The sequence below is a fragment of the Gadus macrocephalus genome, chromosome 14, assembly GCF_031168955.1.
Source record: "Gadus macrocephalus chromosome 14, ASM3116895v1".
NCBI lineage: Eukaryota > Metazoa > Chordata > Actinopteri > Gadiformes > Gadidae > Gadus > Gadus macrocephalus.
Genome location: NC_082395.1, coordinates 6,983,300 through 7,008,892, shown reverse-complemented (window position 1 = coordinate 7,008,892; position 25,593 = coordinate 6,983,300). Strand labels below are relative to the sequence as shown.

The following is a 25,593-nucleotide window of genomic DNA, read 5'->3' as shown; positions in this document are numbered from 1 at the left end:
GACATCCAAAAAGGGCATGAAAGGGAAGATGAGGAGATGTCTCTCTGAATCCTAGAGGCATAATTTGCATATACCGTTAATCCCATACACGGTTTACCACATGTTTTGCAATGTGTGCAGCCTTAACCTTATCAGTGCTGCAGGAGAGACCGTTGACAAAAGCAATTAAACACTGTGGTGCATCAATAAATCCCTATAAATGGATCACTTATTGCCAGATGACCTCCCTGTGGGAGAGAGTTTCCATGAGTGAGCACAATACGAAAATACCAATAAAGGAAAGTTGTAATATCCTTTGTTCAATAAGTGTTAGCCGGGTAACACCCATGTAGCAAAACAGAATATGAGGACTCGTGATCAGGATGGTTTCCAAGCAAATATGATATGGGAGCTGTTGAAAAATGCTCATTAACATATTCATATAAAGTAGAAGAGGCACAAAATAAAAATAAGAGAGGTGTCCAATTTGGCAAGTAAGAATATCTGGGATTGGGACATTGGGCGAGTATTTAAAAGTATGGATTTCCTTAAGCTTAGCAATGTCTGAAGTGGGTTGTTAAATCAGTTAAAGGTCTCAGAATCCTGGAGAACAGACGATGCCCTAATGCATGCCCTGCTCTCTAAAACCCCTCTGCAGGGGCAAGCTGTATAAAAAATGTGAATAAATAACGGGAAATATATAACATAGGTCTACATATTGGGCTTTTAAGTGTTGTGTTCCTGTTCCACCTCTGCGCGTCACTGTTGCTGCGGTTAGATTAATGAGTAGGGCCCTCGTTCCATTTTTTCCAAAGTCTGATGTCTTTTATGAACAACCCCCATCAGGGTATCTTCCGCCAGAAAGTGCAGGTGTAGGCAGAGCCTCTCTTCCAAGTCCCTCCTACTCTCTCTTACTCCAACAGGCTACTGCTCTTCCAGTGAGCTTGTTGCTTTTTTCAGCCTACTTTAGATTACAATTTTTCCACCATATTGATGATCTTTGGCTACATCTTTAAAGTGAATGATAATATAAGTAAAAAAATGTTGTGCTTCGTCTCCAAGTACCATCTTACTGTCTTTGTAGCCTTCCTTCTCATCTTTCTGGGGTAAGACTTTAAACTTTGTATTAATAATAGTCCAATGCTTGGTATTCATCAGAATTGGAACTGCTATCTCTGAAACATGAACATTATTCAAAGGGAAATTAATAAATTGTTGCTTTTACTTAGGCCTAAATAACAGCGATATATGCTATCCTATTATATTCACATTTCAAGTAGGCCTACTTACTCAGTGGCGCACATCACAGATTGAAATGATAACTAATCATGACATAAAGAAGCTTTTCCCAGTCTTATTTATTAAATACAGAAGGAATGTCTGTAAAAAAAAATACACGACCAACACACTGTCAAGAGTCCAACCGAATCCCCCACACGTAGTGTATTAAGTATATCTTGTAATGGGTTTTACTGTCTCAAACCCACGGTCCTATTTGTTCATTATAAGCACGCAAGTTACAAGTATGATTGTCACGGTTAGCGGGTGGCAGGTAGGACACAATGGCAGACAGTTAGATAAAAGGATAATTTATTAATGCAAAAGGCAAGGAACACGGGTGACGCGGGTAACACAGGGAACACAGGGAACAAACGGGACACAACTCACCACGAACTAAAATGATCCGAAAAGGAACAAAGGAAAGACAAGGGCTTAAAGGCTGTGTTGCAGGGTTTATTTTCCAACGAATTTGAGCAATTTGCTTGCTGGTATTTAAGATTTAAACTGTAATTTATTTTATTTAATGTTGTTAGGTATCACAAAATTGAATGTTATACGAAAAAGTAGGTACTATTTTAGAGGTTTGCTATTGATTCTCATTTCCCCCAGAATGGATTGCATGACGTCACGTTGGGGAGACACGGACCAAAGCCGCATTGAGACCCTTGAGAGTAGAGACTAGTAAGAGAGTGTTCAGCAGATTATACAGATACATAGATAGATATTGTATATAGTTAGTATATGCTACACGTGAACCTCCAAAGATGGCCCAATTTGATTGGTTCGCTATCTCGGGATATTGGACAATATCCCATGATTGACATCTCAAACTCGATATTGTTTTCATCGCAAAGTGTCAGCTAACAAGAAATAAACCTTCGTTCTCGGGGGCTATTCCCCACCATTCACTTCGCCTTCGGCGAATAATTGTTGACTAATAGCCTAGATAGATAAATAGCCTAGTCAAGTCTGACTGGACATACACAAAATACATCACATTAAAACTAGACCCATGCGTTGATAGATGGATAGATAGACAGATAGAAAGATAATTAAATATGTTTTATTATTTGCAGGAAGACGGTTCAATGTTCCGAAAACGGAACCCATTGGTCCGTTTGTCCGACTTTTCAAAAAGGAGGTGCATTATGCCGAAGGCCGAATAGGCCTACATATAAAGAGTTTTATATCTCGCTCGCGCTCTCGCTCTCTCTCGCTCGCGCTCTCGCTCTCTCTCACTCTCTCTCCAAAATACAACATAGGCCGGACACACACACACACACACACACACACACACACACACACACACACACACACACACACACACACACACACACACACACACACACACACACACACACACACACACACACACACACACACACGACTAAGTAGGCCTACACGGTATGAGGTATAAGTTTGACCAAATCAATACCAGCGAAATGATTTAGGCTAAAAGCCCACTGTAAACACAGGAAACAACACATATAGGCCCACACACAGCTACTAAAGATAAAAAATGTATTTGTTTTTCACTCACCGTTTGACTTCTTTACGGGAAAAGTAGTCCTTGTATAACGTGTGCTGCATAAATTCACCTCTTGTGACCGTTCAAGCCCACAGCAATAGTCTGGATTGGTGAAGTGCACTGCTGGAACTTAGCCTACATCGTCTTTTATTTTTGGTTTCATAATCACACATGTGGAATTGCCTCCTTTTTGAAAAGTCGGACAAACGGACCTTCGGACCAATGGGTTCCGTTTTCGGAACATTGAACCGTCGGCATAGTGGCATGGGAAATATTTCGGACCATTGAGACGTCGGAATTACGGCATGGCACCTGCTGATCAACACTACGAATGCTGGAAACACACAAGACACACCATGTGAAGTTATTTAACCCGATTATTGTTATTTATATCCGAGATTATTTAATCTAACCCGATCTAAACTCTATCATGCACCCAAACACGGCGGCGTTTGGGTTTCCTACCTCGGACTCCTAAATCCAGCGCAGCCACAAGGCGCGTTAGGCGCGTTGAACCATTTTTATGACACACAATGATCAAGCGTCAAGTTAGGCGCGTTACTCGCGTTATCCAACGCGAGTAACGCGGTTGGTGTGGCCGTACCATTAGACGCCATAGTTCTAGTACTAGGCTGAGGCTACCTTCCACCACGTCCCCCCAACGTGACGTCATCGCCGAATTGCGTTAGAAAACACCTGTTACTGCCAAAAACGACAAAAACTGGACTTTAACGCAATTCAGAGACAATTTATAAATGATACACCTATTTTGAGTGCTTTATGTACCCATTAATCAAAACTTCCGGTTAACCTGCACGTAGGCCTTTAAATACCAAACACACACAGGGCACGCAACGAAGCTGAAACACATTAGGGGAGGGAGCAGTAATCACACAGGAGGGAAACCTGCCACTCCCACCTCTCGCAACCACCTTCACCTGCGTTCCCTCACCTGATTTAAACCCACTCTTTCCATTCATAGAAAACACCCGTTACTGCCAAAAACGCCAAAAACTGGACTTTAACGCAATTCAGAGACAATTTATAAATGATACACCTATTTTGAGTGCTTTATGTACCCATTAATCAAAACTTCCGGTTAACCTGCACGTAGGCCTTTAAATACCAAACACACACAGGGCACGCAACGAAGCTGAAACACATTAGGGGAGGGAGCAGTAATCACACAGGAGGGAAACCTGCCACTCCCACCTCTCGCAACCACCTTCACCTGCGTTCCCTCACCTGATTTAAACCCACTCTTTCCATTCAGGCCCCGTTTACAATAAGGGAAAACGCAGATATTTCCACGCGGTTTGGCCTCTCATTTACACGAAAACGCAGTTTTTATCACAGAAAACGATCATTTCTAAAAACTCTGGCCAAAGTGGAGATTTCCGAAAACGCCGGTTATGTGTGGTCGTGTCAACGGGGAAGCGTCACATTATGCGCCAGGAAATGCTTAACGTCATATGAGTGCCCTATGTTTACAGTTTGATTGTTACAGGAAGACGCTCGTGTTATTCGTTGTTGTTGATTCTGAGGATTCTGATTGGCTTGCATGGCTTTATCCTTCTCCCTACACTGCCGCCTATAGGTTTGGCATATAATGGCGCTCGACGGCGTATTTATGCGTTTTGATGTAAACGACAACTTTTTTGAAAACAATGTTGTGTGCACAATGTTATTTTTGAAAAAGGATAAATAACCTATAAATAACCTGCTACGTATAAACGTGGCCTCAGTCTCTGCCAGATTGTCTTCAGCAGCATGCAAAGCTCTCTAGTGTTATTTCCCGGATGCTTCCTTTGTTTCGACCCTGCTTGTCCCTGATAGTTGCCGTTTGCCGACTCCCAGACTCCCGCCAGAGGAGAGGCGGACTCCCGGGGCAGAGCCGGAGCTCTCCCTCCGGCGGTAGACAATCCCTTTCTCATCCAGGACGCAGTTCAGTCTGGACTTCATGGAATCAAAGCCAAACTTCCTTTCCCCTAAATCCTTCTCAACCATGGACAAGACAACCCACCAATTTGGTCGCACATGCGACCTAATTTCTCAATGGTGCGACTAAAAAAAAAGCAGAGGTCGCACCGGTGCAACCAGCTGTTCAAAAAGAAAAAACCTCCCGCGACTCTGAAAGTCTCCCTGTGGGTCAACCTTCAACAACACACACATAGGCCCATATCATGGTCTAAACCAATCAGAGATAATGAAGGGCGGGACCCCCCTCTGATTGGTCGTGGTCCAGATATTCCTGTGTAATGCGTGTGCTGTGTGTTCTCACCAAACGCGAAATTTTTCGCCCGTTCGCGTTGTCGCCGAAGTTTTGTCGAATTTGTCTCGCCACAACAAGATAACCACCATTTATTGTCTTTACCTTTTGTGGAAGAGGGAGGGACAGTATATTCATAATATTGTAATGACCACAGAAGAGGCAGTGAATGAAGTATTGAATAGACAGAGATTTATTTGATAGGCCTACCTAATAAACTGTTCGAACAAGACCGGAAACATAGCAACGCCGGTTAACAAACCCCGAGAAGCCCAATCCCTACGAGAGCTCCCCGCGCTACGGCCACCCGGAGGCGCACAGAGCTTTTGGCCGTGATATTATATATACAAATATTATATTATATACTATTATATTATATATAGAGCTCCGGGAGTCGCAAACGGTAACATTGACTTTATACTACATGCTGCAGTTCACCCCGGACTGAACTGCACTGAGTTTGACGGTTGAACGCTGATTGGCTGTTACGTTACACATGTGACTCAGTGGCCACGCTGTTGAACGCGGATTGGTTGTCATCACACGAAATTCGCGTCAAAGTTCAAATATTTCAACTCGAACGAATTTTTTTCCGCCACAAATCCTCGTGAAACCGTCAGCGAGATCGATGAATCACGTAAAAGCAGTTGACATGAAATGAAACGAGATCAATTAAAATTTAGAGCACTCTGCAGCTGTTACGCAGCGAGCCACGAGTGCTTTCGTGCTGTACCAACTGCCGTGGTCGATTCACTCTCCGGGGTCGCTGCGTGACCTGAGTGCTTTCGCGTTGAACCACCGACGTGGTCAACGAACTCACGAGTGCCCTTGATGTGCCACCGACGTGGTCACGCACTCACCGGTGTTGTTGCAGCAAGTATTGTGAACTTCTATGTTGAACACCGACGTGGTCAACGAAATCACGAGTGCCCTTGATGTGCCACCGACGTGGTCACGCACTCACCGGTGTTGCTGCAGCAAATATTGTGTACTTCCGTGTTGAACACCGACGTGTTCAATGAACTCTGAGTGCCCTGCACTTGAGTGTTTGATATTATGCCACCGACGTGGTAATTAAATTTGCATGTGCCCGAGTTGTGCCCACCGACGTGGTCAACGCACTACCACGGTTGCTGCAGCGAACGTGGAGTTCTGTGTTGTACCGCACCGACGTGCGCAACGAACTCACGAGTGCTTGAGTTGTTCCCACCGACGTGGGCAACGCACTCACCGGGGTTGCTGCAACGAACTAGAGTTCTGAGTTGTACCGCACCGACGTGCGCAACGAACTCACGAGTGCTTTAGTTGTTCCCACCGACGTGAGCAACGCACTCACCGGGGTTACTGCAGTCAAACCATGAGTATTAGATAACGTGCCACCGACGTGGTCATACTCACGAGTGCCCGAGTTGTTACCACCGACGTGGTCAACGCACTCACCGGGGTTGCCGCTGCAACCTTGAGTTTTATTTTCCTATTTACGCCACTGACGTGACAGCGAACTCAAGAGTGTTTTCTAGATGATCCACCGACGTGGTCACACTCGCCGGGGTTGCTGCAGGTTAACCTGAGTTATGAAACCGAATTTTGCTTTATGAATTTAGTACCTGATAACCACCACCGCCGGTAGTTGCAAATAGTGTTGCTTTTGGCAATGAAAATTATGACTAAGTCGTCATCAACAAACCTTTATCACGTGAGAAAAACGAGACTGGACGCAACGTGGATGCTGGGCATGTGACAATAGCAGTGATTAAATGCATAGTACAATATAGTTGGCGAATAAACCAAGACTAAAAAGTGTTTTACGAAAATAAGACTGCTAAAATGTCTCTTCATTTTCGTTGACCTAAACTAGGCGATAAAGACTTATAACGTTATTTTGTTCGACTGGAACTTCAACTGTTCCAGACATAACATCAATTTTCAACCATTTACCTTATTTAACAAAACTACGCACTTGTAACTTCGATAATATCTAAATGGAAATACGATAACACTGGAAAGAGTATGAATGTAACTAAAACTAATCAAAACTAAAATGACAGCTTGACACAAGACTAGACCAACACTAGAAAGGAAACAGGCCACCAAAAACAGCTATGGTTGCAAACGGTCTTAACCGACGTTAGAGAGCATCGTGTGCGCTTGAAGAAAGAATCTTGAATTCGACCGGATGTAGGACGTCGAGTTCTGTGTTGTACCGCACAGACGTGTGCAACGAACTCACGACTAGTGCCTGAGTTGTGCCCCAGTTGTGCCCCAGTTGTGCGTTGACATGGTCAACGCACTCACCGGGGTTACTGCAGCGAACCGAGTTTTATTTTTTCCATGATATACCACCAACGTGACACCAAACTCAAAGATTGTTTACTAGATGATCCACCGACGTGGTCGAACTTGCCGGGGTTGCTGCAGGTTAACCTTGAGTTATATAGCCGAATTTTGCTTTATGAGTTTAGTACCTGATAACCACCACCACCACCACCAGTAGTTGCAAATAGTGTTGCTTTTGACACCGAAAATTATGACTAAATGTCGTCATCGACAAACCTGTATCGCGTGAGGAAAACAATGCTGGTCATATGACAATAACTATAATTAAATGCGTAGTGCGATGTTGTTGGCGAATACAAACGAGACTGAAAGTGTTTTACAAAGTAAGACTGCTAAAATGTCTTCATTTCCGTTGACCTAAACTAGGTGATAAACTGTAATAACGTTTTGTCCAAACTGAACTTCAACTGTTTAAGACATAACAACATCAATTTTCGACCGTTTACCTTATTTAACAAATCTACGCACTTTTATCTTTGATAATACCTAAACGGAATTTCAATATGTTGCATATTCTTGAAGAAAGTTGTCCAATCCCGGGATGCTTTTAACTGACTTCATTTATTATAAAGTCGGCATGTTTCGGTATGGTAACTGAAGCTTAACGGAGGGAATTGTATCTAACGCGTGTGAGAGGAAAATACCGTGATCTACTTCGAGCCCCCGGGCTTAGGCCCGGGGTGGCTCTCTGGCCTCTCGAGTTCGAAACCACCCGCTAGAGAGGACGTCAAGTGGGCGTGGCCTAGTGGGCGTGGCCGGGGTGACGTAAAGGCTTCGGCTCCTTCTGTGGTGGAGCAGCCTTCAATAAGGTCTTGCTCCCCTTGTGGCTATGTGAGGGAAAATGCAGCTCCTTAAAATACTTATCACATATCACTAGAAAGAGTATGAACGTGTCTAAACTAATAAAAACAAAAGTGACACCTTGACACAAAGACTAAAACTAGAATGGAAACAGGCCGCCAAAAACAGCTGTAGTAGCAAACGTGATAAACCTGCCTTAACCGACGTTAGAGCATCGTGTGCGCTTGAAGGAAGAACCATGAATTCGACCGGATGTAGGATTCGTAAGCTGTGGAAGACTATGGCAAGCCGAGTGTGCCACAATTCGACTTCAATTAAACGCGTTCTGAAACGCCAGCACGCGTGCCCAGAACGCGTTTTGGTTTTCCAGAACGCGTTCCGGCGTTTCAGCGCGCGCGCCCAGAACGCGTTCCGACGTTTCAGCGCGCGCGCCCAGCGTTTCAGCGCGCGCGCCCAGAACGCGTTCTGGCATTTCAGCGCGCGCGCCAAGAACGCATTCCGGCATTTCCGCGCGCGCGCTCAGAACGCATATTAGCATATTAACAGCACGCGTGCTGTTAATATGCTAATGCGCTCCTCCCCTCAATTTTCTCAGCCAATAGATTTGAGCCGTTTTCCCCTAATCATATGCTAGGGCAAACACACAGACAACATCAGTCGAGACCAGTGGGATGTTCCACAAAGCCGGTTTTATCACATAACCAGAGGGGTGTTCCACGAACGGAGGTTTAACAAACACTGAGTTAACGCTGAACTCTAGGTTGATTGACCCTGTGCCGACCAACCCAGAGTTTTTGGTTCCACAGCAGCGGTTATGCATTAGTTCAATCAACTCGGGGTTGGTTAACACAGGGTTGTGCGCGTCCACGCCAAACTTAAAAAGACGTGATGTATGGATCATGAAAACCCTGATCGATATGGCGAAACGGGCCGCTTATTTCAATGAAATGGAACTCCAGGTTCTCCTGGAGAGCTATGACGAGGAGAAGGACATTATCACAAGAAAAGGGAACGCTAAAACCTCTGGAACCCGGAGAACCAAAGCCTGGCAGCGGATCGCTGACCGCGTAAATGCGTTAGTTACACGTCAAAAGCATGATCCTTAATATTTGAGCCATGAATATATAAATATCCCAGTTAAGCATTCTTAAAGATCCTACCACATAACCCCTTTCTTCTAAAACAACATGTACTCCGATTGCTTCCAAGCGGTCAGAGGATCAAGTATAAAAATGAAGTATAAAAAACATACAAACTGGTAAGCTTTTCCCACCATCGTATTGGTATAAATTTAAATAAGCCATTTTTTTAAGCCAATCGTGAAAAGGCCGACAGTCGGCAGACTGGATCTGGCCCTCAAATTGTCTTGACCCCGGTGGAGGAGCTGTTAATAAACATAAATTCAGGGCGCCCTGGCATGGAGGGGGTAGCCTACCTGGAGGTACCTACCACCTCAGAGAGTCATGGGCCATACACACTGGTTGAATGTAGGTTTTTGTGTTTTCTTGTATTTTAGATTTTTTTTGCCTTCGAAGTAACACATGCAAACCGTGTGCTTGCCACAGCGCATACTAGGCCTATTCCAAATGTTTCTTTTTTTGGTAACTGGGTAGAAAACCTAAAAGTGACAATTCATCAACTTCACAGATCAAGATGGATCAGTGCTTGTAATGAAGCCGCCGGCTACGATCGAACATTCTCCAGTGGATGCAAGTCCGTTAGGACTATTTTATACTTTATGTTGTAAATGCCTCTCGGCATAGTACTCAGACAATATTGCTCTTTGTATGATAGGAGGCCGATACAAATCTTGGATGGGTCATCTGAAACGACTGTGATGTGCTCAGCATCTCCAGCATTATAGCCTAGATAAAACTACCATTTGAAAAAAACGGAGGGCTACGCAAATAGTCTGGAGTGAACTGAGGCCAGGTCCTCGATTGGTAGTGTTGGCTATGCAAGGCTATTTAAATATATTAAAGATTTGCGCGAGAATCTATATCTCTCCACTCCAGCAAAAAGTCATCCAATATGCCAAGATGTCGAGCCGTGGTCTTATCAATCGCTCCCGGTGGATTGCACGTATAATTTGCGCTCTGATATCAGCAGTTCACTCATCAAAAGGGCATGCCATTGTGAACACATGAAATCTGCGGTGAACGCCGGTTGAAATACCCAAAACCGGGTTATGTTTCAAACTTAACCTGCGCAAAACCTGGTCCGACCAGGTTTGATTCAGAGCATATGTTGCTATAGCAACTAACATACCCCTTTTGGAACGGAAAACCTAGGGTTACAGCAAACCCTGGGTTAACTTACCCGGTTATGTGATAAAACCGGCTTTGTGGAACACCCCACTGGTCTCGACTGATGTTGTCTGTGTGTTTGCCCTAGCATATGATTAGGGGAAAACGGCTCAAATCTATTGGCTGAGAAAATTGAGGGGAGGAGCGCATTAGCATATTAACAGCACGCGTGCTGTTAATATGCTAATATGCGTTCTGAGCGCGCGCGCGGAAATGCCGGAATGCGTTCTTGGCGCGCGCGCTGAAATGCCAGAACGCGTTCTGGGCGCGCGCGCTGAAACGCTGGGCGCGCGCGCTGAAACGCCGGAACGCGTTCTGGGCGCGCGCGCTGAAACGCCGGAACGCGTTCTGGAAAACCAAAACGCGTTCTGGGCACGCGTGCTGGCGTTTCAGAACGCGTTTAATTGAAGTCGAATTGTGGCACACTCGGCTTGCCATACGTTCTGGCATTTCAGCGCGCGCGCCAAGAACGCGTTCCGGCATTTCTGCGCGCGCGCTCAGAACGCATATTAGCATATTAACAGCACGCGTGCTGTTAATATGCTAATGCGCTCCTCCCCTCAATTTTCTCAGCCAATAGATTTGAGCCGTTTTCACCTAATCATATGAAGGACCACAGCCTCCTTAGCAAGTACAGCCGGCTCTGCTCTTTCTAGAGTGCATCTGTGTTGGCATTTGTACGTGGTGACCCCCTCCACATTGTCCCCTCTCAATGGAGACTGGTAGCATATGTCATTTAGTCCTCCTGTAATCCACCACAATTTCTCTTGGAGGTGTTCAGTTGCAGGTGTGATGACCCAGGCAGGTCTTTGACCCGGCCCCTGCTGTGTGTATGCCTGTGTTTCTCTCACTCCTAATCAGGAGATTGTCGGCAGGTGCTGGTTGGACTGGGACCGCAGTGTATAGAGCCTGCCCAGACAGGCTTCTCCCTCCTCCCGGCATTTGATTTCTGCTGTTTGTAACACATGGACTGATGTTCACTTAATAACAATATAGTAATAACATACTAACTAACTAATATAAATATATGATTAATATATTCCTCACCATGACCTGACGTGTAGACACTGTGAAAAAGAAATAGGAAAAAGGTGACCAAAACGTTTCACTAAATTAAAGGCTATGAGTGAGTTTGTAGGTGAGTTACAAATGTATCAAGAGTAGAGGCCAGTTTAATGTGAAAAGGGATGGTTAAATGGTAAATGTTGTGAACATTTTGGGGGCAATTTTGGCTGCAATATTTTCTACATTTATATAGGCTATACACCAACTATTTATGTGATGTGACAGGAGCGGGATGGAAGTCTTCCTAAAGGGCTTGGTCTGTTGGGTACCAATACCTACCAGTTGGTTACCAATAGTATCAGTTGTAGTAGTATCTATCTCCTCACCTCCCTATATTATATATATATAGTTTTTTCTATCTGTCTCATTCCAACTGATGAAGTGAATTATACCTCGTCTTATAGGCTACTACCACGTACAGGCTAAAACCTGCAACTGCATGTTAATACTTCAGACGGACTTATTTACTTCTAATGGAATTTTAACTCTAACTTCTGAACTCTTTTATTGTTTTTATTGTACTCAGAAGACGAATAAGCTGACTCATGTAATGCTGTAATAAATAAATGTAATAAACGATACGCTATAAATAAAAGTATTTTTTAATTATGTTATCATAGTTGCCATGGCACTTACCATACACAATGTTCGGTCAAGTAGCTTAGATAGTGTATAGTCAAAGTGTATGTACTTGTAGTGTTCACCACCTCCACATTAACCACCTAATTTGAAACATCTTAACATCTTTCGACTTTAAGAACGACACAACAGAAAAGATTCGCGAAAGAAGAGCTCTGGTCTCGACTGATGTTGTCTGTGTGTTTGCCCTAGCATATGATTAGGTGAAAACGGCTCAAATCTATTGGCTGAGAAAATTGAGGGGAGGAGCGCATTACAGCACGCGTGCTGTTAATATGCTAATATATGGCAAGCCGAGTGTGCCACAATTCGACTTCAATTAAACGCGTTCTGAAACGCCAGCATGCGTGCCCAGAACGTTCCGGCGTTTCAGCGCGCGCGCCCAGAACGCGTTCCGGCGTTTCAGCGCGCGCGTCCAGAACGCGTTCTGGCATTTCAGCGCGCGCGCCAAGAACGCGTTCCGGCATTTCTGCGCGCGCGCTCAGAACGCATATTAACAGCACGCGTGCTGTTAATATGCTAATGTGCTCCTCCCCTCAATTTTCTCAGCCAATAGATTTGAGCCGTTTTCACCTGATCATATGCTAGGGCAAACACACAGACAACATCAGTCGAGACCAGAGCTCTTCTTTCGCGAATCTTTTCTGTTGTGTCGTTCTTAAAGTCGAAAGATGTTAAGATGTTTCAAATTAGGTGGTTAATGTGGAGGTGGTGAACACTACAAGTACACTTTGACTATACACTATCTAAGCTACTTGACCGAACATTGTGTATGGTAAATGCCGTGGCAACTATGATAACATAATTAAAAAACAGCACGCGTGCTGTTAATATGCTAATATGCGTTCTGAGCGCGCGCGCAGAAATGCCGGAACGCGTTCTTGGCGCGCACGCTGAAATGCCAGAACGCGTTCTGGGCGCGCGCACTGAAACGCCGGAACGCGTTCTGGGCGCGCGCGCTGAAACGCCGGAACGCGTTCTGGAAAACCAAAACGCGTTCTGGGCACGCGTGCTGGCGTTTCAGAACGCGTTTAATTGAAGTCGAATTGTGGCACACTCGGCTTGCCATAGAAGACCGCCTTCCCAGCCGTTTGATAGACGCGACCGGCAACCCTTGTTCAGCGGCTGTGGTTGCCGCTCCAATCCGGAAGGAGTGGCCAATGTAGGGGGGAGATGGTGGGCCGCACCCTTCTACCACCGTCGCGAGATTGACTCTGAACCACCCTTTAGTCATTGGCAGGCCGCAAAAAAACAGGTGATTCGGGGACGTGCGTTGCCGAAGCTTCAGATAAAGGAACATGGAAGCGTAAGGACAGAGAGTTGTTGATTCTTGAAATGATAATAGTAACAGCTGCTCCTAGGCTATCGCTTTTAGATGAAAAATACCTTGCAGAGAAGGTGACATCAGCGAAAGTCAGGCCCTGTGTAGGGGAAAAAGTCTGAGTAGGAGACGTGTACGCATAAACCCAACGCATAAACCCGCGAACGCATAAACCCGTAAAACGCATGAACCCGTAAAACGCATGAACCCGTAAAACGCATGAACCCGTAGAACGCATGAACCCGTAGAACGCATGAACCCGTAGAACACATGAACCCGTAGAACACATGAACCCGTAGAACACATGAACCCGTAGAACACATGAACCCGTAGAACACATGAACCCGTAGAACACATGAACCCGTAGAACACATGAACCCGTAGAACACATGAACCCGTAGAACACATGAACCCGTAGAACACATGAACCCGTAGAACACATTAACCCGTAGAACACATTAACCCGTAGAACGCTGTGAGAAACACTGACTCGAGTAATATGTTAAAATAAGGATGAAAACTCCCAGAGAGAGCACACTAATCTATTCAAAATATCGAGTGAGTTGGAGTGGCCAACACACATAAATAATTGTAATACACCAAAATTGTTAACTGACATACATGGCTAAACAAGCAAATGAAAAATTAAATACCCTGTGTAGGGGAAAAGTCTGAGTAGGAGACGTGGACGCATGAATGCATGAACCCGAGAACGCATGAACCCGTAGAACTGTGAGAAAACACTGTCTCGAGTAATATGTTAAAATAAGGATGATATCTCCCAGCTCTGAGAGAGCACACTAATCGTTTTGAAATATCGAGCGAGTTGGAGTGGCCTACACGCGTAAATAATTGTAATAGGCCTACACCAACATTGTTAACTGTCATACGTAGCTAAACGAGCAAATGAAAAATTAAATACCAACGCGACTGAAGCTATTAACAATAAGACCATAAATAATCATATAAAATGATACCATAATGTACCTGTTCTTTGTCTTTGGATCTTTTGAATAAATTGAACGATATGTGAATCGCATTGAGAGTTAGTGAGCAGCAGCTGAACCAATCTAAAAGGCCCTTCGTCAATAAAAACTTTAGTAATAATCAGTTACCACAGTGCCTAAAACCCATCAACTTCATTCATGTTAAAGTGAAGGGAAAAACCTCAGACACAAGGAGTTAACCAAACAGTGCACGTTATAAAGATAATTATGAACCTTTGATTGCGAACGTAGAGTTCTGTGTTGTACCACACCGACGTGTGCAACGAACTCAATGAATTCAACCGGATGTAAAATCCGTATGCCGTGGAAGACCACCTTCCCAGCCGTTTTGACGCTGCTTTGTTATCGCAAAACATGGTTAGACGTTAACACCGCCATGCTTTGCCCCACAGAACGCTAGCTGCTGCGATAGGGTAAAGCTCGAACAGCGCAGACGACTCTGACCCGAGGGCGAACGTACCAGCTTCGACTGGCCATCCCTCAGCAAACCATTGCCCTTGGAAGAAACCCCCTAACCCAACCGAGGGAGCCGCATCCTGAAGCTGGACTGGTAGAGCTGAGAGAGAAAATACGCTGCGGGGGCTAACGCGGGAACTGCAGTAGCCATTGTAGCAGGGCACGTGCAAGGTGCGTAGCCTGTGAAGGCGGAGGAAGCAGAGCCTGATGGTTGCTGGAAGTAGAAAGGCGCCGTGGCGACCGACGACAGCGGGTTGGGGCCTGGACCCGTCCGGGAGTTCTGCATGGCGTTTCGACGGCGTCCATCCTGGCGCCAATGCTTTGCACCAACTCGGCGAGGGTTTGTAGAACCGGGCGGATGTCCGTGTTGGGAACTTGTTGGTGGTGTTGTTGAGGATACCGGGGACCGAAAAGAACGGCTTTCTGCGCTCGCTTGCCGGGACCAGAAGTAGTAGGCCGACCAGCACGAATCCGAAGTTATGACCTCTTGGTGTGTATTAACCGACGTAGCAACTAAGCGACGAGATATGCGAGATAATCAGAAGCACAGTAAAGCAGCAGCATGCGTCGAACGAAGACCTGAGCAGCAAAGACATATGTTAGACTACTCTTTATAGAGCAGGTGTAGGCAGGTGATTGGTAGCTGGTGATTGGTGATTGGCGGCCAGCCGCGCGTGATTTGAGTCCTCCTGGTAGAACTACCAGCAAGCTTAACATATCTGTCATTAGTGACGCTGTAACGTTAACGTTAGCATGAGATTACCAGATGATGACATTGTATGTGGCTCTGTTTTGGAAGAGGGGGAGGTGGAAGACTGCTCTGTTAAAAATAATAAATTAATTAATAATAAATCAATGGTTGATAGTTGTGTGTGTTAGGCTAACTTCTGTATTTTGTGTCGGGCTGCGTGGGTAACTAATGACTGTAGTAGTTATGCAGACCATCTGATTAGCTGATGCCCTGAGTCATGTAGCCTATAATATTAATATACTCATATGTTTTGACTTGGTAATTATTATTAATTAAAACTTGATGATGTTTACGATATTTATTTATGATAATATTTAATGATTTTTCACGGCGTGTTTCACGGCATGTGACTGCAATTGAGTATAGTCCATAAGACATAGAGCCATGAGATGTTCAGTTTGAAGTTTCAGTTTAAAACACTTGCACTTTTAATTTAGATTTTCTTTTTATTTCATTTATCTTGAGATATTTTTAGTTAGATTTCAGCTCAGTGAAGCACTTTAAGCACCATCATTTTTCTGTGAAATTACCTTTCTTGTGCAAACATTCAAATAAAGAACTTTATGTTGACCAGATTCTTAGTTCATCATTTACAAGTCAATATTGCCCATATGGGCAGCTATTTAAAAAAACGTGAACCTGTAAAATTGCAGTGTTGAATGCGATATGGTCGAAAATTTGGGTGCACCTAACTTTTGTGCTGGTGCACCTAAGAAAAAAAGTTAGGCGAATCAGTGCAACCAGTGAAAAAAGTTAGTTTAGAGCCCTGTCTACAGCAGAGACAACGCATTGATATCATCATGAGTAGTTCTCACTGGAGAGACGGTGAAATCCGCTAGCTAGCGACCATCATGGGAGATAAGGTAATGCATTTGCATAAAACAAAGATGGGGAAAGATGGTGCGATCTATGAGAAAGTAGGCCTACCAGAGGAACTTTCCTTGCGAGGCATTTGTCGGGATAAAAAAAAGTGGTCAGCAAAATAAAGGATTTGTTGGCTTTTTGGCACTTGGAAAAAAAAATACGGGAACACCAGCTTGCCATATATCAAGCATAGGTTTCCTTGTATTTTGAATTTAATTTGTGTTTGCCTGACCGATATAGGTTGGCCGATTTTTTCCGCCAATATTGCCCTATACAGATGCCCTATATCGATATCGGAGTATATGTTGGCCCATATGGGCCAATATGATGGCAACATATATACATAATTAGCTCTTTATAAATCTGCTACAGTGGTGGTTGATCCTCAAAACAGTTTTACATCATATTCTGGTGAAGGTTATTAGCTCCTCCCCATACTACAGGTCATTGGTTCCTTTAGCTCATCCTTTTATTGTGATGTTGCTGTTGCCCAAAGCAATGAGTGAGCAGCAAATCTCAAGTTGCTCCAACCCAAGGATACCACAATACATGCATAAAATATCAGCCAATATAGCGCTATAGTTAATATTTGACTCCCATTCTTTTTAATAGACTAATCTGCCCCGAAAATCCACTTATAAAATGCATGCTTTTTAATATTATAGCATTTGGAATTCCAATAAATATGTGAGCAAGGATAATGAATTCCTCTGTGGTTAAAGGCATATTTGAAATAGTCTATAAGTCTGCTTGGGAGCGAGTGCATCAGGCATGTCACCGATAACCCTGTCACCAATAAGCACTGTATGCTGCTGTAACCAGTTGTATAAACCAATTATTCGTGCATATTTCAACAAGTCTTCATTGTCTTTGCAGGGGGGTATATTTCTACCAAGAAGATCACATCCAATTCAAAAGGTAATGAAATATTTATTAATAATAAATATACATAACAAATCCATTTTGAACAATTTATAATTTAATAGGTCTCCAAAAATTATGAGATAGATGGCAAAGGCTAAGATAAGACACATGACTAATAGCTAATAGTTTATTTGTTGTTTTTAAAGTTTTTGTCCAGAAAATAGAGATTTGCCCAAAGATTTGCCCAGAGTTTGCCCAGAAAATGGAGATAAAAATGAAGACCAAAACAGTTGGAGGATCACTGAGCTAATCATGGAGAAGGGGTAAGGTTACTTCAAAATCTATTTGAAACCTGTGTATTCTACCCATGATATTAAAGGTTGGGTTTCGTTATAGAAAAGTCTAAATATTGGTCTTGTTGTTTTTCAGGCTTAAGTATACCAAGCCTAGTGTAATGAACGGGTAAGTCTATTTATCTATCCATCACACAGGCTAAATTAATGTTGACAAATTATATTTTGTTACAATGTTTGGAATTTAAATGATATAGGCCTATATATTTTTTGGGGGCATTGGCTACCAATGAAAAAGAAAGGGATACAAAATGGTCACATTGATAATGGTTGCTCCATTGTAACACACCATCGTGTCGTAGGCAAATTGTGGCACGCTCGGCTTGCCATAGCCAGACACAGTGTAGCCTGCTAATAAATCCAAGGAAAAAGAAGAATGCACACAATGAGCAAAGCACGAAGATGTAGGGCGTCCAAGAAGGACAGCTAACTTTTGCGCAACATTTTCATCAATAAACAAAGCTTTCCCGTTATCCAGAAATACCTTGCAGGTAATATGTTTGTTTGTTATTATCCCCCGTCACACGGAAGTGCGATTCTGTCGACCGATCAACAGACGGCTTGTGCAGCTCGAACTTGCCCGTAACTTTTCAGGCGTCTCAGTAGGCTACCCCAACGGAGGAGTAGGCCTACTGAGAGACGAGTACAATATCATCCCACTGCAGACACAAATGGGCGTTCTCGTGTGGTGGGGGTTCCCGTTTACGCAGACTGGACCGCCCCCTTCTTATGGTGCACTCTCACACTAGGCCATCTGGTCGTGGCCGTTTTCACACCTAACCGTGGTCAACTGGACCCATTGTTCTCTGGCCTGCACTCACACTAGGCTATCTGGCCGTGTGAGTCATCACACGTCATCACCAAGCGTCCGCTGCATGGACCATAATAATGTCGGCCGCCAATCAGAGTTTTTATCAACAATGGACAACAACACAGAGAACACAGTTCGCACTTTGCTGAGTCTATTGCTTATTTGGAGCCGTTCTCAGATAGAGCCCACTCTCGCTGCTGGTTTTTTCGAGTATGCAAACAAGCGTAAAGATCGCTTGATGCCATATTTACCGTTTAATGGGAAAGAAGGCTCGTCGCCTTTATTATGTCCATGGTCGGCGCATGGACTATATGTCATCCAGCTCAGGCTGCGTAGCCGTGCGTGTGCGCGTGTCGGCTCATTAGCATCTGTACCATGGCGGCCAGTACCGTAGCAGCACACCTCTCCCAAGTGGCCAAGTTGGCCTGGCCTGGCCAGACTGGCCACACTCACACTGGCAGATTTGAGCACGGTTAGGTGTGAAAATGGCCACGGCCATGGCCAGATGGCCTAGTGTGAGTGCACTCTTAGGCCCCGTCCACACGAAGCCGATTTCATGGCGAAACCTCAAAGGTCTTGTACGGTTCGGCCTTCCGTCCACACGAAGTCGGCGAATCCGCTGACCGAAACCATAAACTTCTGAAACCACCCTCGGAGGTGGTTTTCAGCTTTTAAAATCTTATTTGGAAAATAACTTCACATGGTGTGTCTTTTTAAAATTGATTCGTTACCAGCATTCGTAGTGTTGATCAGCTGTGAAATAGTCCGCCAAAGACGTTGACGTCGCTTAGCAACCGAAGACGCTGGGGTTGTTACCGGACTACTACCCATGCAAGTGAACGGAGCGTTCCATGGCATTGAGAAGACCCGTGTAATAAAGGCCTATAATATTTCTGTTTATGGCATAGATTTCTCCTCAGATTAGGCCAATAAAGCAATGATAACAAAAACAAAAAAAACACAAACGCTCCATCAAAGGCCCGGCCCGACCCGGCTCAAGGATTGTGGTGGGAAATATCGCCGGGCCGGGTCGGGTCAATCAAAACCCTCATTGTTTAACATGAATTGACTAAACAAATGACCACTGTAGCATATTTAAACACAATTCAAATTGTGCAAGGAATTATTTCCATTGGTCATTTGGTTCTGACCGGGGACGTCTGGGGCGTCGTCAAAAAGTCTGGGGTCAGTCGGGGCCAAACAGGGTCTGTGGGGAAAGGAACCGGAGCTTGTGAGGGAGGTGGAGCGCTATCAGTTAGATCTGGTGGGGCTTGCCTCCACGCACAGTCTCAGCTCTGGTACCGTACTCCTGGATAAGGGTTGGACTCTATTCTTCTCCGGAGTTGCCGAGGGCGTGAGGCGCCGGGCGGGTGTGGGGATACTCATAAATCCCCGGCTGAGCACCGCGGTGTTGGAGTTTACCCCGGTAGACGAGAGGGTCGCCTCCCTGCGCCTAAGGGTTGTAGGGGGGAAAACTCTGACTGTTGTTTGTGCGTATGCACCAAACAGCAGCTCAGAGTACTCGGCCTTCTTGGAGACCCTGAATGGAGTCCTGTATGGGGCTCCAGTAGAGGACTCCGTAGTTCTGCTGGGAGACTTCAACGCCCACGTGGGCAACGATGGAGACACCTGGAGAGGCGTGGTGGGGAGGAACGGCCTCCCTGATCTGAACCCGAGCGGTCGTTTGTTATTGGACTTCTGTGCTAGTCATGGATTATCCATAACAAACACCATGTTCGAACATAAGGGTGCTCATAAGTGTACCTGGTACCAGAGTACCCTAGGCCGAAGATCGATGATCGATTTCGTGATCGTGTCATCTGATCTGAGGCCGCATGTTTTGGACACTCGGGTAAAGAGAGGGGCGGAACTGTCAACCGACCACCATCTGGTTGTGAGTTGGATCAGGGAATGGGGGAAATTTCCGGATAGACCTGGTAAGCCCAAACGAGTAGTGCGGGTGAACTGGGAACGTCTGGAGGAGGCCCCCGTCCTAGGTATCTTCAACTCACACCTCCGGCGGAGCTTTTCTGGCATTCCTGTGGAGGTTGGGGGCATTGAGCCGGAGTGGGCGGTGTTCAAAGCCTCCATTGCTGAAGCTGCGGTGGCTAGCTGTGGCCTCAGGGTCTTAGGCTCCTCAAGGGGCGGTAACCCTCGGACACCGTGGTGGACACCGGTGGTCAGGGAAGCCGTCCGACTGAAGAAGGAGGCCTTCCGGGATATGTTATCCTGGAGGACTCCTGACTCGGTTGCAGGGTACCGACAGGCTCGAAGGGCTGCAGCAGCTGCTGTGTCGGAGGCTAAGCAGCGGGTGTGGGAGAAGTTCGGAGAGGCCATGGAGAAGGACTTTTGGTCGGCACCAAAGTGTTTCTGGAAGACTATCCGGCACCTCAGGAGGGGGAAACGGGGAACCATCCAAGCTGTGTACAGTAAGGATGGGACTCTGTTGACCTCAACTGAGGAGGTCGTCGGACGTTGGAAGGAACACTTTGAGGAACTCCTGAATCCGAATAACACGCCCTCTATGTTGGAGGCAGAGCTCGAGGTTGATGGTGTTTCGTCGTCAATTTCCCTGGTGGAGGTCACTGAGGTAGTCAAACATCTCCGCAGTGGCAAAGCCCCAGGGATTGATGAGATCCAGCCAGAAATGCTAAAGGCTCTGGGTGTTGAGGGGCTGTCATGGTTGACACACCTATTCAACATCGCGTGGGAGTCGGGTACAGTGCCAAAGGAGTGGCAAACCGGGGTGGTGGTTCCCCTGTTCAAAAAGGGGGACCAGAGAGTGTGTGCCAATTACCGGGGTATCACACTTCTCAGCCTCCCTGGTAAAGTCTACTCCAAGGTGCTGGAAAGGAGGGTTCGGCCGATCGTCGAACCTCAGATTGAAGAGGAACAATGCGGTTTTCGCCCCGGACGTGGAACTACGGACCAGCTCTTCACTCTCGCAAGGATCCTGGAGGGGGCCTGGGAGTATGCCCATCCGGTCTACATGTGTTTTGTGGATCTGGAGAAGGCGTATGACCGGGTCCCCCGGGAGAAACTGTGGGAGGTGCTGCGGGAGTATGGGGTAAGGGGGTCTATCCTCAGGGCCATCCAATCTTTGTACTCCCAAAGCGAGAGCTGTGTTCGTGTTCTCGGCAGCCAGTCAGTTTCGTTCTCAGTGGGTGCTGGTCTCCGCCAGGGCTGCGCCTTGTCACCAATCCTGTTTGTGATATACATGGACAGGATATCGAGGCGTAGTCGTGGTGGGGAGGGGTTGCAGTTCGGTGGTCTGAGGATCTCGTCACTGCTTTTTGCAGATGATGTGGTCCTCATTGGATCATCGGCCTGTGACCTTCAGCACTCACTGGATCGGCTGGCGGCCGAGTGTGAAGCGGCTGGGATGAGGATCAGCACCGCTAAATCTGAGGCCATGACTCTTAGCAGGAAACCGGTGGATTGCTTACTCCGGGTAGGAAATGAGTCCTTAGCCCAAGTGAAGGAGTTCAAGTACCTCGGGGTCTTGTTCGTGAGTGAGGGTACTATGGAGCGTGAGATTGGCCGGAGAATCGGAGCAGCGGGGGCGGTATTGCGTTCGCTTTACCGCACCGTTGTAACGAAAAGAGAGCTGAGCCGCAAGGCAAAGCTCTCGATCTACCGGTCGATCTTCGTTCCTATCCTCACCTATGGTCATGAGGGCTGGGTGATGACCGAAAGGACGAGATCGCGGGTACAAGCGGCCGAGATGAGTTTTCTCAGAAGGGTGGCTGGCGTCTCCCTTAGGGATAGGGTGAGAAGCTCAGCCATCCGTGAGGAACTCGGATTAGAGCCGCTGCTCCTTTACTTAGAAAGGAGTCAGCTGAGGTGGTTCGGGCATCTGGTAAGGATGCCCACTGGGCGCCTTCCTTGGGAGGTGTTTCAGGCACGTCCAGTGGGGAGGAGACCTCGGGGAAGACCCAGGACTAGGTGGAGAGATTATATCTCAACACTGGCCTGGGAACGCCTCGGGATCCCCCCGTCAGAGCTGGTCAATGTGGCCCGGGAAAGGGAAGTCTGGGGCCCCCTGCTTGAGCTGCTCCCCCCGCGACCCGACCCCGGATAAGCGGATGACGATGAGGATGAATAATCAGACGATTTTGTTCTCTTGTAATCTTGGAAAAAGGTTTAGCTAGCTAGATGGCATCAGACCCTAACTGTCTTAGTGGTAGGTTTAGTTTGGTTTTCTTTTAACTAGCTTGGAACTAGCTTCGATGATTTATTGAACCCAGCATTATCCCCCCTAGTGTGGTTGGCCTATTCATAACTATTTAAGACTTTCTATTATCTGGCCGATCATTGCCTTCTTTCTTGACCCTCTCACCTCAAGTACATCGCACTGTGTGAGGATGTGTTTATTATGTGAATGTGTGTGTGCAAGACATCGGAAAGTGATGACTTCTGACACACAGCGGTGTGTGTGTGTGTGTGAGAGAGGGAGAGCAGAAAGGTTTAGAGAATAGCTTTTTGTGTATGTGTGTTCTTTGTTTGTCTGTTTGTTGCTCAGCTGGAGACAAGGTAAACGGTAGTTTGTTTGTTTAGTGCGGTGGCGAATGTCCCGTTTCAAACAGGGGTTTGACTCCAATATCCTTGCATTTATGTTTTCTTGGCCTTTGGTGACCGTTGCTAGGTCAACACCAGAAATCCCCATGCTAAGCAAACAAGCTTACGCACACACAAAAACACACACACGTACGCACAGGCAGTCACACACAAACGCAAAAGCCCATGCGCACAGGCACACACAGGCAAATTCACAAAGCAAACATAGAAGCTTCTCTCTAAATCAATAGCAACTGGAAAATGAGGAAGTGTGTGTGTGTGTTCTTCATTAATCCTTGCTAGGTTATTAATCACTCGGACCTGCTTCCATTATAAATTGTAATATAATATATTAACTGCTGTATGTAATATACAAACTAACACTGCACACAAAGAACGTATGACTGTGTACACGGATTCTGTTCACACTGCATCGTGTGCATTACAGGTCATCAAAAAAGAGTAATTGCTGAGTGAAAGAGAGAGAGAGATCGAGAGGGAGAGAGATCGAGAGAGAGAGAGAGAGAGAGAGAGAGAGAGAGAGAGAGAGAGAGAGAGAGAGAGCCTGTTTGTGAACAGGTTGTTTGCATGGTTGGGTCAGAGCGGTGTATGGAAATGGGAGATTCATGTGACAGGCAAATAAGGCTGAGCGTGTCACAGAGGTGTCCACAGAGGTGTATGCAAAACCAGAGGAACAGGTGTGTGTGTGTGTGTGTGTGTGTGTGTGTGTGTGTGTGGGGGGGGGGGGGGGGGGGGGGGTTGGAGGGGGTCTGGGATCAGGGGTAATGTCACCAGACGCATGTCGAACATACAGCCCGTGTCCTGAGAGAGCTGTGTGTGATGTGGCACCCCTCCCCCCCACCCCTCGCCAGAGAGAGTAGAGGGAGGGAGGGAGGGAGGGAGGGAGGGAGGGAGGGAGGGAGGGAGGGAGGGAGGGAGGGAGGGAGGGAGGAGACGGGAGGAAGGCGGGGGGCGAGAGATGGAGAAAGAGAGAGAGAGAGTGGGGAGGGAGAGGGAGGACACAGGCAGACAGAGATTGCCATGAGAGAGCAGATCATCAGTGCTGCGCCGCGAGGCTAAATGCTTCTTCCTCTTGCTGTCTCACATCATTGGCCAGCTATTGTCCGCAGGAAGTGGGGCAAAGGCTGCTGTGTGTTAGAGTGTGACTGGACTTGATTAGGTCTCCAAAACACTGCGTGTGTTTGTTTGTGTGTGTGTGTGTGTGCGTGTGTGTGTGTGTGTGTGTGTGTGTGTGTGTGTGTGTGTGTGTGTGTGTGTGTGTGTGTGTGTGTGTGTGTGTGTGTGTGTGTGTGTGTGTGTGTGTATGTGGGCATGCGTGTGTGTGTATCTGTGTGTGTATAGATACCCTACACGTAAAATACTAACAATCCTCCCATTGGTAACCATTGGGAATCATGATACAATTCATCAGTGCTTATAAATAGGAAATGTTTAAACGTATGTATCAAGCAATTTCAGATATACACTCAAAGACAATGAAAGAAATAAGTGTCCTTTGTCGTTAGTTACTGCCTTGGGCCACCAACAAAATGGCTACTAAGTGCAAATACTTCTCATTAGAAGACCGGTAAAATAAAAGGTTTTAGTGTTTATTTTCTATTTAGTGTTTAGTGTTTTGTATTGTCCATTTAGCCACTAGAATAAACAGAATTTCAGTATGCATAGTAGGAGGATAAATAGTTGTATCTTATGGCAGATCAAATCAGCTAAATAATAAAATGAAAATGTAATCATGAGGACCCTTAAATAAGCTTATTTTACCAGAAATGTATCCATCCTCATTACACCACTGAGGCACTGTGGCAGACATATTAACTTACGTATAAGTATATCATATAATATCTTGTAGAAGTATTTAATTTAAAAAGTAATGAATCTCTCACAGATAGACCTGAAGGATTCGGGTTTGTGTTGACATGAGGATTACCGAAAAATGTCAGTGATCTCAGAATAGCAATCATTGCGTCCCATGGGCATGGGGAGGTTATATCTACACAATGTTGAGCAAGACAATTTGGAAAATTTAAGAAAGGTGCACAAATTTAAAAATAATTCAAAAGCTACACGCAGGAACGCTTCAGCCTATTGTTGTTGTTGGATATTGAAGTTCATTACTGGTAGGCAGAGGGAAACTTCCTCCAAGAAGAACATTGTAGCACATCTTAATTATTATAATTAAAAGGAATAGTTAATGTGGTTACTACTGCAAGCACATCTAATGTTCTTCTTAAGTTTTTTGTGCAGTTAACTGCTCCTGCATACTTTCAGCTACACAAACCATTAAAATATCAAAACGTCCAGCTCTCTAACGACACCATGGCTATCTCTCTGCGTTTTTCAACTTTTTCATTACGCTGACATTAGCGTTGACGTTAGCGGTGAC

General features: G+C 45.7%; 1 protein-coding gene across 2 annotated transcripts in view; it reads left to right on the top strand.

Annotated features, from left to right (window-relative positions):
* Positions 1–793: 793 nt before the first annotated feature.
* The window catches only part of LOC132472006 (globoside alpha-1,3-N-acetylgalactosaminyltransferase 1-like), a 32,651-nt gene continuing 7,851 nt past the window's right edge, over positions 794–25,593 (top strand). The window contains exons 1-4 of one of the 2 annotated variants that reach the window (XM_060071398.1): positions 794–1,085; positions 17,481–17,522; positions 17,675–17,791; positions 17,898–17,930. In XM_060071398.1, the coding sequence (XP_059927381.1) occupies positions 973–1,085; positions 17,481–17,522; positions 17,675–17,791; positions 17,898–17,930 (305 nt within the window). In that variant the 5' untranslated portion in view covers positions 794–972. The remainder of the gene's footprint in view (positions 1,086–17,480; positions 17,523–17,674; positions 17,792–17,897; positions 17,931–25,593) is intronic. The other variant, XM_060071399.1, reaches the window with a different exon arrangement.